This window comes from Megalops cyprinoides, chromosome 7 (assembly GCF_013368585.1).
Source record: "Megalops cyprinoides isolate fMegCyp1 chromosome 7, fMegCyp1.pri, whole genome shotgun sequence".
NCBI lineage: Eukaryota > Metazoa > Chordata > Actinopteri > Elopiformes > Megalopidae > Megalops > Megalops cyprinoides.
Window position 1 is genome coordinate 9,172,735 of NC_050589.1, and position 16,251 is coordinate 9,188,985.

Sequence of the window (16,251 nt, forward strand, 5' to 3'; positions counted from 1 at the left end):
AAGTAAAGAATGTTCTATCCATGGATTCAGCATTCGAGTAGTGAAAGTGTCTACATAATGATATCTTTAAGGCGGTAAACAACAGCTCTTATGCCTACAGAAGGACATCCTTAGGAAGGACGTGGTGGTGTTAGCAGTGGGATACATAGGGTTGTTCTGTTTCCCTGAATATCTGATATGTTATGCACTGGAATTCTGAAAAGTGTATTTTTATTATTTTTTATACACTGCATGCGATATTTCATGTTGGTCATTCATTCAAACATATCAGTCATTATTGCTTCACAATGCATGCATAGCAAATTATCCAGCCTATTGAAGTATGTACGTATGTATGGTAGTACTGAGTCCATTATAAAATGAGCCATTTTAGATTTTAAAATGAAATAAAAACTTTGACCCACCCTTTTAATCACACCCTTCATATGCAACACCTCTATTATGAAGAGACCACATTTATGAAAATAAAAACAAAACATTTCATAAGGTTTTAATTCAAATGGCTGGGTGTTTCTGTGAAGGCCCGCTCAGTGTGCTTTTCAGTACCTCTTTTTCATTGGTCACTGTCTTTACGTTTTGGTACATGAACATATTTATTTTGTTGCAAAACTATATTCAACCCTTCATTTGGCAGTGTTGTCATTACTGCTACATCTGTTATGATGTGACTAGCATTATGTTGGACAATTCGATTATGACATGACACCTAAGTTTAAGATGCAATCTGAACCTTTCCATGGCCTGTACTCTGTTGTCATATGTCTGACTCAACTTCCCTAGGACCTCTAATTCATTTTTCTAAGACAGTTATACAATGCATGACATGTTGTCCACTGAATATTTACTGATAAGCCAAACATCACCAACAGCGGAACCACCATCTTTACTGCTGCATAAAATGAACCGCAAACAGCGCCCAAAATTTCAGAGACAGCTTCATTTTCAAAACTGCGGTGCCAGTTTTTCTTTCATCAGATGACTTGAGTGCAGCATGTTCACACTGCAAAAATCCACAAAGCATTCGAGCTAAGCATCAGCATAAGAATGATTATAACAATAAATAAACAAAATCATCACACCAGCAATGGAATCACATTCCAAACCATTCATTCCGCCGAACAGAATGGTGCGACCTGGCAAACATCATTTAAAATCCATAATCGCGTTAAAACTATATCTATTGTGCTGTTTTGTAATCATGAGCAGTGTTACGGGACTGTGCGTATCAGAGAGAAAGCTAACACATACCACGGAGTGGTTCTATTTCTGAAGTTGTGAAAGCATTCTGGTCCATGTGTGCACGTAATGTAATCCAATGTGTCCGAGTTTTATTGCGACACTAATTGAGCACAAGGGTACAGATGGTACTCACATGCACCGCTGTCAAGTGCCATCTCACAGATGGCAAGTACATTTCTCAAGATCTATGTGTGGAAAGTGTGACCCACGTCACCTACTGCGCTGTGCTCTCTCTCTCTGCTCCCTCCCTTTCCCTGAGTAAAGAAATGACTGCACTTCTGACTTGTCCACTGACGAAGTCTGCAGCAGTGCTTTGGGTGTGCTTGGGGGCTCGGTAGAGATGGGTTCCGATACGTGGCTGGAGCCAGGGATTGGAAGCCACTACCAGTGCATGCAATCTGGGGCCCTACTTTTATGGAAGAAATATTCAGATTACCCCATTAAGGTCATACTCTGGTCAATAGAAGCCATATTTTATTCATCTTTGAATTCCACACAGAGCTTTAGTTACAACAGCCGGTAAGAGGTTTTTTTTCCCCTGCATGCACCTCTCTGCGTTTAATTATACAGTGAAACATGTACCTGTTCTGTACATAATCACTGACTCATAATTTTCATAACCACCTCAAGGACACTAATCGAGAATTTCCCTGTAATTTTGCTTCATGTTATAGATTTCCTTAAAATTATTTCTGCTTCAGTTTCATATTTAAAATAGCAAAAACAGCACAGGAACAGAATTCAAAGTCCTTTACTGTAGAACGTTTTCTTGGATTAAACAAGGTCACTACTGCTAAAAATAACAATAATAAGAATAAAAAATGGTTAAATGTTAAATGTCAGTGGAAGATGATGGCTTTCATTTATGGATTATTTATGGATTAATGTGAAATAAATGAGATGTGTATTATCTGATGATCACATTAATAAAGGCTTGCAATTTATGGGCACTTGGCCAAAACTTTGCATAGGTTCCATCTGTAAAATTTAAAATAAGTAGAACTGCTGCACAAAATGGGCTGCTTCATTATCTGCTAAATATTTTTGTTTAATCTAAAGCATTTTAAAAATTGATTTGTGTTTGCCAAGAATAAATGAATAATGATGGATCTGGAGGCAGTAGTGTATGGAGGTTGCACTGTGAACTGAATTATAAAGCAGAACCACCAACGTTACTCCAGCATTTTGCAGAAATGTGAATAGACTGGGAATGAACCAAAGTCAGGGTATTCAGAAACGTAATCCAAGATTGATCAAGGTAAATAATTAAATGCATTGCAAAATCAATGGGAAAACAAGGAGCGAAATCTGTAGAAGGGTTGTATCCTTCTTTGGCTGTCCTTTATGTTATGCATTCTTAATATCATCTGTTGACTTATTTTAGTGAATGGAACCCATGAAAAAACTGTACTGTATTGTACATCTAACTTTGAGAAGGCCGTTTAAAAATTTATGTTGATGACCAGTAGGAATACTGGGAGCAAAAAAAAAAAAAACTTTGAAAGTGCTTTATCAGTAAAAATAAGTACAGATTTTAAGTGATATTTGCCAGTTTGAATTATGTCCTTGTATAAAACGAAGACCTACTATAAGTTATTACATAACTGGAGGGAAAAAAAAAACAATTATGCTGTCAGTTAGAAAATGTTACGAAGGTTTGTTGGAAATGTACAGCTGGTTGATTTATTATCTAATTGGTTGGAGGTTACTTCATGACTGAAAAGTTATTATAAGTTACAGTGGAACATAACTGGTTTATTAGCCAGCACAATCTGTCAGCATGAAAATGAGAGAAACAAAATTGATTTTCAAAACCTCCAGGAACATTCGCATCCAGACAGAGAGGAAGAGGGAAAAAACATATTTGCAGCTTATTTTCAGTGATGCAAACTCTGAGCTGGGTACTCCATGATGTTAAGGTAAACTGCTGATTCATTTATCTACCTGACTGATAGTATCGACCGGTAAACAATAAACACCATTATTTGGGCACTAAAGAAAAAAAATGATAGGGACAATGCTGCACAGCGGTAAGCACACAAATGAAGCCATTGGTTCTTTTAGTCCCAAAATGTTTTAGTGTACATAAGGAGTGTTGAAACAAATAGTTATAAAACTGATTCTAACACTAACTTGAATACTGAAAACCTGGCTGTATTTTTGTATATGTGCTAATAATATACTAATGGTTCACTAGATCAGAAATAAAGATCCTTAATGCACCCATCTATGCTTAATCAGTAATGGCCCAATCCCAAAAGAACAACAGACAACATAGTCACTTGATTAAACAACCCTATATAAAACTGAATTGGGGAAGGAAATGTAAATTCATTGATCTCTATCATATTGCTTACATTACTCATTAGCTGATTTTTACAAATTAACCAGACCAAGCATGAACTCGTATAATGGTCCAACCTAAAAGAATAGCCAAACCTGAGGCAACAATCACATTGGCATATTAGCAGTACTGGCGGAAATGTAGAGGAAACCCACACTCGAACAATGTGAATGTATGCCTCTTTTAAATCACTGTTTCAAGAAAGCAGGGTTCTCAAGAGGAACAAAATACAAATACCCATGGATATATGGCAAAAAATGGGCAATTGTTGTGGATCTACAGCACGTGGTGACTTGATCAAATAGCTGTTTGAAATGAAGAACATTAAGGAAATCTTTAATCGTTAATAGGAAAACAATTAGACGTAGATATAAATGTTGATTGACCCACACCCTGCAGTCGGCAGAAGAGACTACAAAGAATCATAGTGAGATAAACCTCCCGCAAGAAGACCAGAAAACTTAAATTGCACCTCATGAGTGGGCAGCTGGAAGATGTGGAGCTAACTCATACCGCTAGGCAAAACTGACTTAGTTATTACAGCAGGGGAAAGGTACTGAAGCCATTTATTTGAAGGCAGTGTGCCTAATTGTACATCTGCTCTCCTGAGAAAGAACAAGGCTGGAAGGTACTGAATTACCAGCAAGTCCCTCAACATAGTACACTTATGTATGGTGTCTACAGCTGCCTCATAATTTTAGAATGATTATAACATGGTAAAGTGAGGATCAATGCAGGATTGAGTAAAACCCAAAATCTTAGGATGGGTTAAGGAAGTACTATTTTATTTATTCATTTATTTTCAATTATTCCTTTTTATCAGTGTTTCCCCTCTCTGTCTCATCCAATAACTGTTTATAGAGAAGGAGAAGAATAATGATGAAAGGGGTTATTGTATACATCAACCAGATGGATGTCCTTTTTACTGCTTTGCAGTTGCCTTCAGGCACAAAACAGTTCCAACAGTTTCTATATAAGCCATACAGGTAATGGCCCATGCTGTCATCTTTTTTACACAAAAATGAGATTTACTCACTGATTGTGATTAATCGTTTCATAAACTGTGTTTATTACAAAACGTGATTAATGGTTTATCTCTGAACGGTTCGATGGACTCTTTATTATGCATTGTGTTTTGTGATGCAAGAATTGAAATTGGTCGGGATTCATGTGGGTTGTGCATAGAGTGTCACACGGGTAGTAACCAGGGCGATTGCCTGTTCGGCGATGTGAACATGAACATGCTGACCAGCTCTGGTTCCGCAGTTGGATGCTGATTTGTGAGAGGGTGAAATATTTTTTTTGACTGAGTGAAGGCATGAGAGCGTTCCTAAGCGCGGAAGGTAGCCGAGCTTGAGGCCCCTCTCCCGAGACAGCCTTCTCCGGATCGATGAGCTGGAAGGTAACTTCGGAAGAGGAAAGCAGAGAAAGCATGGCCGTGTTCGGGCTCCTGAGTCAAGTCGCTCGAGTTAAAAAATCCTCTCCTTCGGCACCAGCGTGCCATCTTTATCTGCCAAGGCTTGGGGGACAAAATGCTCTGCTTTGATGTGGCTGAAACTGCCGGCTGTGTGCTCTACATGAGGGTGTGCTCTACGTGAGGAAGCTCCTGTGAACTTAGTTCTTGGACCAAGAGTACAGCACCCTGATGACCTGTTATCTCAATCTGATTATTTCGGTTCATGCCAGACTCACCAGTGGCAAAATCTCTTCCCCCAGCCACCGCAGGCAGCCTAAAACCAGCTCTTTCCCTCCCCTGATGTCTCTGTGAACCTGCAAACCCGTTAATGGACATGCTCTGTGTGTCAGCTGTAACTAAAGTCACACTGACCGTCCTATTGACAACGGGGAAGAAGGAAGCCCACAACATTGCCCTCTGGAGTCTGTTAGCTTTATTAGTGGAGAATCGAGTACACGCCGCTGTGCTTTTGGTTCCTGGTCGCTACCTCTAAATCTTCCAACAGAGAGTCAATAAACCTCCTCTGCTAAATATGCTGGCGCCACCTGTCTGAATCTACCTGCAGTTGGTGCTACGAACATAATTGGGAGAATTAAACAAAACAAAAAAGTCTGGAAACACAATCTTTGTGTGATTCTTCACAGATGATTTCTGTATAGAATAATGTGTAACTGAAAATATAGCAAATACAGAATGCCTCCTTTGTGCTGTATATGAAAGACAGCTCTTTCTCGTAAACCTCTGTCACAGTATGTGTACAGACAGGAAACAACGGAAATAATAGCCCATATAACGTTAACGTAATGGAAATTCTGAGGAAGAATATTCAAATAGGTAGGCAGCATCAGTGTCACTGATCCGAATTAGAATCACTCTCAAGCTGAAGTATTATGGATGGGGTATCAAAAAGCCTGTTCACTGGTCAGTACAAAACAACATCACAACATCAGAACTTAAAATGACAACTGGATAACGAGTCCATTCAATAAACCTTACTGTGAACTGAGCCACAGTGCTTGAATCTGCGAGCCCTCATTTCTTCCTGTGTAATATTCCACGGGCCCTTAGTCTCTCACAATGACATCCAATGCCGTTAGATCCCTCTTCTATGTTTTATTTTCTAACAAGGAGAAAACACGTAAAATACCTACAACGGTATCCATGCATATTTGTGATCAAGTAACACAATTCCTCCCAACCTGACACGCACACACACACTCTCACTCGCCCAGCTTTCATTCTTGCGAGGAACATGCCTGAATGTTCTCTTTTTAGATGAATCTATTTTTTTTTTTTTTCAAATGTACATGTCTGGTGAACCACTTTTTTTATTTTGTTTTATTCTTTTTTTTTTCTAGATGTTGTCATCACTGATATCGGGAGGAAAGAAACAAAACCAAGAAAAAAGAATACAGTACCATGCATAAGGTGGCAAGAACAGCCAATTGGCCGCTCTCTTCTCCACCAGCTACTGTACAGGAACATGCACTGTTTGTATTAAGCTAGTCAGAACACTGACATTCTTCTTTTTTTTGGTAGGGTTGGAAGATGCATGTGATTTAGAGAAGTATGATACAAAATATGTTACATATGTACCTCCAACTAGTTTCCCCTCTTTTTTTAGATCCTTAGTGTGACTAAATCTATTGCAGAATACAGTATTCATTTCTCTCTGTAAAGTTGTATTTATGTATTAATATAATAATGTATATTTAGAATCTATTTGTGTAATCCCTCCCTGTGAGTTTCATATGTATATATAAACACACACATGTATATGTTTCTTTTTTTCTCCTGCTCTTATTCTAATTTTGCATATCTTTGAAAAGTGATAGGTCTTCAATGCCACCAAGAATATTTTTTGTTGGAAGAAAAGTCTCTCCAATCGCCTTGTCCCCTTATGTCTGTTCTCCAAGTCCAAAACAAGGCTTGCAGATTCTTGTCACACTGGTATCCTTCCTCAACCACCTCCACACAAAAAGAAAGACTTGATCAACCATGCCATTGTCTCTCTGTAGTTGTGTTTGAGACTCTTGTACTCGCATAACCAATATTTAAGCTACTCCTCCCGTCCCACTCCATGCCCCCCCCATGCCGCCCAACTAAAAAAAATCTCTAGCGAAATTCTTCCAGAACGTATTCTGTTTGTTAAAACGTGAATTGCATAAGAGTTAATCACTTGTCTCCAATTCACTTTTTTTTCCTCGATTCTAATATTTCAGTACACATTGCTTTTTTTGGATTGAAGCAGTTACCAGCAGTGTAGAAAGGTTTATCCTCTAAAGTTCTGTGCGCTCCACTGTCTTCCACCCTGAGCTCCCTCCTCATCTTCCTCCTGTGCAATAGGGGGCGCTGCTGTGCTTGGGGACGGTTATAAAGAGGAGATCTTGACTGTTTCCTGGGTGTAGGTGCTGGAGCGCGAGTTGCGCAGGATGCCGGGGATGGCCGGTGAGGGAGGTAGGCTCTCATCGGGGGTGTTGGCCGGCGGGGTGGGGATACTGATGATGGCGGCGGTGTAGTCCCTGTCGTCACAGTTCAGCTTGAGGTCTTCGGTCCTGGCGTTTAGACTGGAACGGCTGCACACAGGTGTGCGCACACACACACACACACACACACACACACACACACACACACACACACAGAGCAAACAAACCAATGTCAGTCCCTTCCCCACAAAGCAGTCTGCTGCCGACATTTTAACAACTGCAAATAAAATCCATTCAGATAGTTATTTCCATAGCATTTTGGAAATACTGCTCATGTTGTTAAAAATAATGAAGCTCGATGATTGCTGCCGTGCTAAACTGGAGATCCTATTGTTGAGTTCCAAATAACATTGCCATAATTACAGTACAATGAGAAATCCAAAAACTCCCTCATGTTACTTTGTGTCTGTTGAGTCATGATGAAAATGAATAAATATTTTTGTTTTAAATGAAGCACCTTATATAAAGAATATAAAGAGTACTATCACATGAATATAAGTGTCCCTGATACTACAGCTTGTATAAATGCAGCCTGCCAGTCTTCATATGATTAAAATGCAAATATGCCAACATATCAAGAGATCAGTACCCACTACATCCAACTTTTTTCAATTTGAACTAATACATCAAACGTCCATTAATCACGTCATGATGAAAACCACAAAGCGAGCTAGTTCTTTAATCCTAGTTCTGCTGTATTAAAATACAGTAAGTTCTCTGAATGCAGTCATGTTGTTTGATTAACTTTCAAACCATCATGACAGGGTTGAAATGAAAGGGGGGGGGGGTGATCTAAATAATGCATTCATCCTTCATTCAAGCAAAATCAGCTGAACCCTCCAAAAAAATCATCTTAAATAGGAGGAAATGACAGGGGAAGTCACAGGGAAAAGGTGATAACGAGTCCTAACCTCTGAGGCCCAGCCGCAGTCTTCTGAATCTGTAAAGTGTCGAGCTCCTGCACGCTGCCCCTGCTGACAGACACGGTGGAGTTGGCCAGGCGGATGGCCCTCCTCTTGGCCCGCCGTGGGCAGCAGGAGGAGGACAGGCCCTGCTGGCTGGACAGAGAGGTGCTGCGGCTGGTGCGGTAGCCCACGGACTCAGTCATGCACATCTCACTGTAGGTCAGCTCGTCCGTGAACTCGTGGTTCTGAAACATTACATTACATTACATTCATTTAGGAGACACTCTTATCCAGCACTATAGAACAGAAGTGTATCCATACAAGTTAAATGAGCAACAGTGTCAGACCAGGCTAACAAAACTCCCATCCGGTGAGTGTGAGCGTAACACTATTCAAGCCCAACTTGTGCAAACTGACTAGACGAGGGAGGCCAAAGTATGCTACCATACATCAGAGCAGGTGAAATGCAAAAGTATCCCTCCGGGAACATTCAACAGTATAAACTCCCCCTATCTGCCTGTTTCTGATCCCAGCTCAAATATATCAATAACAGACAATGACAACAAATCATATAAAACCACCCCTTGACCCTTAAGTCATAAAAAAACAGCAGTTGCTGACACAGAAAAATAGCAATCCAGAGGCCCAGGAAACAGGTGAACGTCAATGCCCGGGATACCCACGGTGGTTTTTTCCAGGCAGTGCAGAAGATGGTGATGTTGGTGCTCGAAGGAAGACCTGTTCTTCACACAGAGTGCTGTGCTGTTGCTGTCACGGTCCTGAGGGAAGGGGAGAGAGAGATGTGGAGAAACAGCAGTCAGCAGTCAACATAACTCCCGCCGTGAATGAGCCAAATTTCCACGCTGACAGAAAAAAAAAAATGATGTAAAAGATATTTTATGAGCCTTGCTGCACAACGCTTACTTCAATCACATGGTGTCTCTATGGTACTGCTTCAAACATCAAATTGCAAAAAAAGAGCAAGAAAACAAATAAAATGCATTGCAACCAAATAGTTTCTGGCAAACAAACAAAAAAACTTTCAAGCTTTATTGTCCTTAACTAAATTATTGTACTGGATAATGTATAAGGGAAAAATCATTCATGTAATCATGGTTAGATAATCATTATCTGTGCAATGTACTACTCATCTACTTAAAAAAAAAATAAACAAACATACATCAAACACCCTATTCCATTTACCTACTAACTTTGATGCCAATAAACTTTAGGACAGTCTTCATCAGCCTTCTCAAGGGTCACATGCCCAAGAAACTAACATTAAACTATCAAATGTAATTGATGAAAATTAATGTTAATTCCTTTTAGATGCACCATCTTCTGTTTTAAGTCTTCCTTCCCATAGTGCCATCCTACACTGCATCGCTAGCAATTAACTTTTTACAATTAACTTTCATTGTCATTGACATTCTGTGAAATTCAGGAAGGCTCTGATATCTTAGAGTATGTTATCCTCTCAGACCTTATTTTACAATATCTTTGTACAGGTAAACTCCACTAGAGTGCACAAGGGCTCAAAATACAAACCAGGAACTTTTCCGTTAAATGTCCGCTGCTGCACTGTGATAATTTTGCTCCAACTACACAGCTCATGGAATTATGGAAATATATACACACATATATTTAGCATCTTAATGCCTTAGAGCCACAAAGCTCTGTGACTGTTGATTCTTCCTTACTATCAGGTACAGTATGTCTAATAAGAGATTATTATAATCCAGTAGGATGAGGAAGGATATTTATGACGAAAATGGGAGGCTGGAGCACATGAAATGTCATCAAAACCTTGACGGGTAAAATTCAGTAGAAGGCAGGAACTTAATTCCCAGTGGAGTAGTAACTTCAGGTTGTTCCTTAAATAACCTACAGACAGAACAGACAGGCTTAACAGTATCAAAGTCACATCCCAGCAAATTTAGAATTCTCAGCTGCCGAGTTTAGCGTCTAAAGTCATACGAATCTAACGACAGGTGGTTAAAACATGTCAGTAAAACCACTGAATTCCTGTCATCACTCCACTCATACATGCCCTCTCTCTGCGAGTCCATAACACCACCTCACTTTTCTCCAGCTGCCTTTTATCCACAGCCTGCTGTAGATGTCTGTCACATGCTCAGACAGCCAGCACACAGTGAAAAACACAGCCTTTTAAAGAGGGCTCATGACTATATCGGCTGAGGGATTCTAACTCCACAAATCCCTGGATTCAATCAAAACCTGCCTTCATTTTCCATTAGCAGAGCCGGATGTTTACAGAGGCAATTCAGTTTAAGTTCATCTCCCAAGAGTTAAAACAAAGCTGCTGCTCACCAAGGATTTGATCCACCATCATTTAGGTTATGAGCCCAGCTCCTTACCACTATGTCAACACACAATGCTCAGCATGAAAGTGCAAGATTTAAATGAGAGACCCAAGAGTTTAGCTTATCATTTACTCCTTTACTCTGGAGCGAATCTCTCTGGAGTGAAAAAGACTCCACTACACACCACAACACAAATTTCCACATTTTTACAACAGGCAAAGGCATAATTTAAGTCCAAGTTAGAAATCTACTGTAGACTCATTTCCGCCTGCTTCCTCCAGTTAATATCAGAGAACTTAAGAGCCTTAGTGGTGAATCTCTGTAAGGCCTTTAAAAATTTCTTAATAGTTCAATAACATCCACCTTCAGCCTTCCTTTATTGACACTAAGGGGATTACGTGCCATAAGTCTCTCTCAGTACTTTACTCAATAGTTTTACATCATAATACCATGACCAAACCATACAGTATTCTATATTAGTGGTGCATATTTCAGTGTGATTGATCATAGATGAGTATGCAGCAAGCCACTTAGGTAATCTGTCGTTTTCCATTGTATAGTCAGCTGTTTAGTATGGTAGGTGGGTAGCATAGGAGGTGAGAGCAGGTATGGAGGGGGGGTGGTTCTGGGGCACCAGAACTCACTTTTGAGCCTTCCCGAGGTGTCGTGCGCCTAACTCAACAAAACAATAGTGAAAGGAGGTGCCCACTTGATAACCCCAATGATATACCAGCATTGCTTTCTTGTCGCATAATGGTGCATGTTACCTTGTAGATGTTACAGTGGCATTGGAGTCGGTTGTCTCAGCTGAGCACTTATCCTGTTTTTATGGCACTATGTGTTGTAAGATTAACAAAACTCACATATGGGTTGTCTCGCACTGTATACACTGAGTCACTGAGATCCATTGATATTGTTTCTGAATCAATAAGCTTGTCGAGCACCGTGAAAGGATGACATACTTAATGCACTCATGTTTCTGTCAAAACATCCTGTTTCCCTTAGTCAGACTATTACCTACCATTTCCCCCTCCTGGAAGGCAAGGTTAACATCTGAAATTAACCATAACTGAATGATGTGTTCCTTTGTGGTCACAGAGATAAACATCTGGATCTCAGGCTTGACGGTTCCAGGTCTGGGGAGGTTTATCACAGCCATTGCTTACAGACAGGGAACAGCCCATCAAAGTCATTTAAATTCAGCTGATCTTATCTCTGAGACTGAGGGTCTGACAGTCGAGGATGGAGAAAACAGCTCTGTTAGACACACGTGGCCGGGCCTTAAAAACTGCAGTATTGGCAGCCCTGAGCTTGGGGGTGGGGGATGGGGGGGGGGGGTTTGTCTGCTGGGATCAATACAGATGTGTCCGATAAGCTCGTCAATAATTAAAAATAAAAACAAATTGGGTTTGTGTTGAAAGTCACCGCTTTTGGTCTCTTAAAGGCAACGGGGGGCAAATTATACAGCCATTGATTCATAACTTAGTCAGGGTCATGACAATGTCAGGAGCTGTGCCCCCCCCCCTGCACAGAGGCTTCACAGAGGGACAAGGACACACAAATGTCACTCTGACAGGAAAGGAAATGAATCCATCACCGGGTGACCTAAGAGGACGCAGTGATGTACCAATCACTGGTAAACAAAGAAGGGATAACTGTCATTTTCATAATTGGCATCTGAGTGTCTTTCAGCTAGATAATTGAGTGTGAAGGTAATGGGGTGTAATTGAATGATTGGTAATGGGGAAAACCTGTTCGTAATCATGTAGCCGCGTTTAAATGCGCTTAAATTGCGTTTGGGATTAGCGGCAGGGAGTGCCACAGTTGTGAGGGTCGTTTGTGTGAATGCTAACGGTTGAGTGCTAATGGTTGAATATTTTACCTGCATGTTGAGAGGAATTTTATTTGTATGCACTGCCTGTGAGAACCCCCCCCCCCCCCCTTTAAACCTCTTCTGTTGTGAGGGCAGTGATCTGCTCTGTCACTTTCACACCCATACTGAGAGAACTTTAAATTACGTCAATAAATACGCAGAGTTGCGAGAAACAAAGGGGTAAGGGCAGGTAAAACAACAGAGCTAGAATTTTTATACTTTGCATTTGCACAAGTTTGTATATTCAAAGGAAGAGCCCATCAGGCAAGGTTTCTGAGGGATGTCCCCCTTTTACTTGATACTGAAGAACAAAAACATTAAATTGAGGTGGACAAGGATCTATGCTTATGTCCTATCTTTGTAATGCCACCATTAATTTGCATGCTATCTACATGACACCAAGAAATCATGGTGTGCCCCTGTGAATGGCATAAATTGTGTGCTTCTAGGGAAAAAGAAAAAGAATTGTGAAACAATCTTGTCTTTTTTTTCTGAGCATGAGCAAGCTGTGACTTCACGAGCAGAGACAGCGGTCTCCTCTCTTGTCAAAATCATGTCTGAGAGAGAAAACAGGTAAGACAAAAGAAAGAACACTGGGAAAAAACATAAAACCCTGAAAGACCTGAGAGAAAACATCAGGGTTTATAAATAGCTCTGCAGCACTGTTAGTAATGGGTTTATAGATCCATGCGGAAAAAAATATCCCTTCACTCTGGGATTGTAAATATTGGATTATAGCGGCTTTCAGCTGCAGAGAAGAAACAGTATAAAGATTACTCAGTCAGAACCTAACCTGGGTGCATTAGCGAAGATGAGAATCCAATCTTACCCCATCTCTCCCCGTTATGCTGTTTAAATCACAGTCACAGGAAGGAGGGGATCTCTCTCTCTCTCTCTCTCTCCTTGGGTGTGAGGATAGATTACCATGCTGAAAATATGTCTGAGAATGTGATCGCTGCCTTAATCCACCTAGGTGTGTGTATCACATGAAACAGGAAAGGAGGCACTTCCTGCTGCTCTGTAGTCCGTGTGCGCAATGCTGAGAATAGCCGAAACACACTGCAATATACAAGCACATCCATGCTATCTATGTACGGTGATGTCAGCCTAATATCTTGTGTGGTGGTAATCATGGCATTGGGTGGATAAATGTATGCATCTGTAAGTAAAAACAAAGAGAAGAATGTCATGGGAGAATCAACACACCACAGCTTTTTTTTCAGCCTTGGCTTTTTTTTCTCTGTAACAGTAAATCTAGTATGATAAATATTCATTACTTTTAAAGACAAAGTGGAGAAAGAAAAAAGGAATCAAACTGACAAATTGCTTCCGGTACAATTAACTTCCTTGATATTGTGCGTCAGCAGGTTCCAGTGCAGTGGGGCGATTTCTTAGACCAAACAATTCCCTTTCATTATGGGTGTAATTTGGGGGAATATTGTGATGAACTTGGGCCTTTGAAGAATATCGTTTTAGTGTGGGGTGAAAAAAGCTCTCGGGCCTCTCGGTGTTCCTGTCGAAACTCAGCCACACTGCAGCTAGAAAATGAGCAATCAATATCCCAGACACAGTGTGTTGCCTCTGCAGTAAAACATGGTGTCTGTCAACCCCTGGAAGTTGTTCCTTTCTCCACATCTCCATCCTATTTTTATATCCACAACTATGGCTGTCAATAAAAAAAATATATAAAATGAGAGCAAAGTCCAAATAAAAAAAGGATAAATAAAAGAAAATGAAGAACAGAGGCACACCAGACACCGAAACTGAATAATTCAATAGAATAACTGAAGGAAAACCTTTGGGCTAGAATAGGATCATTCAAGGATCTACAGTATAGGATTACTAATGTGCACACATATGATATAATACATAGTCATATAGGGCATTTCTGTGATTACACCAAGATGAAACCTGGAGCCACGTGGATATACTAGAAGCTTAGTGTTCTTTGCTCTCACTCTTCAAGATGCACGGAGGAGCAAAAATTTAATTTCACTGCTCTGTTTTATCTTTCTGTATATTTTTATTTTATTCGTCAAGATTCAAGGAGGTGAAAAATAACAGCAGCTGACACTCTGAAATTTATGAGCCAAACTAATTAAAAAACTATTTAACCTGTGTGGAGGAGACACAAATAGCGAGCTAGTGGATTGGAAGGAAACAGAGGATGGGTAATTATGTCCTTCCCTCTGTCATGGTCCCCTTTTGCTAATATCATTACCTCCCTCTGTCTCTGAGACCACCAGACTCGGCTGCCCACCTGCCTGCAACATCTGGCTTTGATCTTACCGGCGTATGGCTGGTTCCCTGACCCCGCGTTTTACTCCCTAATTACACACACCTCACAGCGCTGCCACGTGCAAAAGGTCACAGGCAGACGGCAGGATGCGTTCCGTTCATCTTCTTTATTTGGTTTCCTAATCACCCGACGGAACAAGCTCTCCCCTGCCTCAGTGTTTTTTTTTTGAAACACAGCGCTAAAAGCGAAATCACCTTATCTGAATCGGTTCTGTTCCACTGCGTACCAGTCAGGGCTTGATAAAACTCAGTAATACAGCGTGGTAAGTGCACTGTCAGTTTCAGTTCAGTCCAGAGGACTCTGGTGATAAAATATGAATGTGTGACAGTATGACATTCGGCCGTCTGAGGAGCCCAGGCCAAGAAAGAACCACACCAGACCCAGCCTCACACTGACTCTCATTGGCAACCTTACTATCTTCCACGGCCTCTCTCTCTCAGAGGAACAGATCTTACAGGAATGTTTAATAGAAGTACAGTAACCCCCCGCCGTACACTGGGGGAGTGCACTGCTATTCGTGTGTTACTGTATGTAGCTTCATTCATATTTTAATGGATCATTCCTGATGTTGTCAATGTGGTCTCTTCCGCTCTGCTGAGAGCAGACAGCCACTCCCTTTGAAAGGCATGAGATTCAGCCCTATTTACAGACCTGCCCGGGTGAATCTCTCATCCCCAGAATAGCACTCCAGACCAAGGGCATTCTCTCTCGCCGCCGAGGATTTCCTTCCCACAGAACCACTCAGGCTCCTGATTCAATAACTTATTGCCTTAATTGAGTCAATTTAAGCATTACTCAGCGTTTGTGTTAGTGTCATTTTGTCATTTAGAAAGAGCTGGAAAAAAACTGCTGCAGTGGAGCTATCCAGGGCACTTCCATTCAAGAAACGTCTTCTCTGACCAATCAAGGACCAGGGCTTCATATATCTGCCACACTTTGCCAGTCTTTGTGTCTTCAGTGTTCTGGTTCTGGGAATAAACTTATGGTAAACAAATGTCCTTTTTCATTCTAATGAATTAGCATGATACTACAGAGTTTTGAAAAGATCTAATGTACACACAAGCAGTGTTTCAGGGTTTGAGAGTGATCGGAGCCAACCAAAGAGCACATGTTCCCTCTGTCTGAAGGTCTCAATTAGCAAACCCTGATTCTAACCAAAGATGCTACAAAATAGTTTTTCCTCTGCGCAAATGTTTTGGGGACTGTCAGGCTTACCTTTAAGTTGGATTCCTCAAAGACAATAATCAATTCCTACAGTTTGGCTGGTTATTGAATAACTTGGTGTGGAATGTTTGATCTTTAAAGGGCCAGAGTGGGGCTGAACT

The 16,251-nt window shown here is 40.8% G+C and overlaps 1 protein-coding gene across 1 annotated transcript in view; it reads right to left on the reverse strand.

Annotated features, from left to right (window-relative positions):
• Positions 1-4,912: 4,912 nt before the first annotated feature.
• kcnd1 (potassium voltage-gated channel, Shal-related subfamily, member 1) overlaps positions 4,913-16,251 on the reverse strand; it is an 81,748-nt gene continuing 70,409 nt past the window's right edge. Inside the window, exons 4-6 of the mRNA XM_036533918.1 lie at positions 9,114-9,209; positions 8,437-8,675; positions 4,913-7,615 (exon numbers count right to left, since the gene is read on the reverse strand). Coding sequence (XP_036389811.1) covers positions 7,411-7,615; positions 8,437-8,675; positions 9,114-9,209 — 540 coding nt within the window. The 3' untranslated portion in view covers positions 4,913-7,410. The remainder of the gene's footprint in view (positions 7,616-8,436; positions 8,676-9,113; positions 9,210-16,251) is intronic.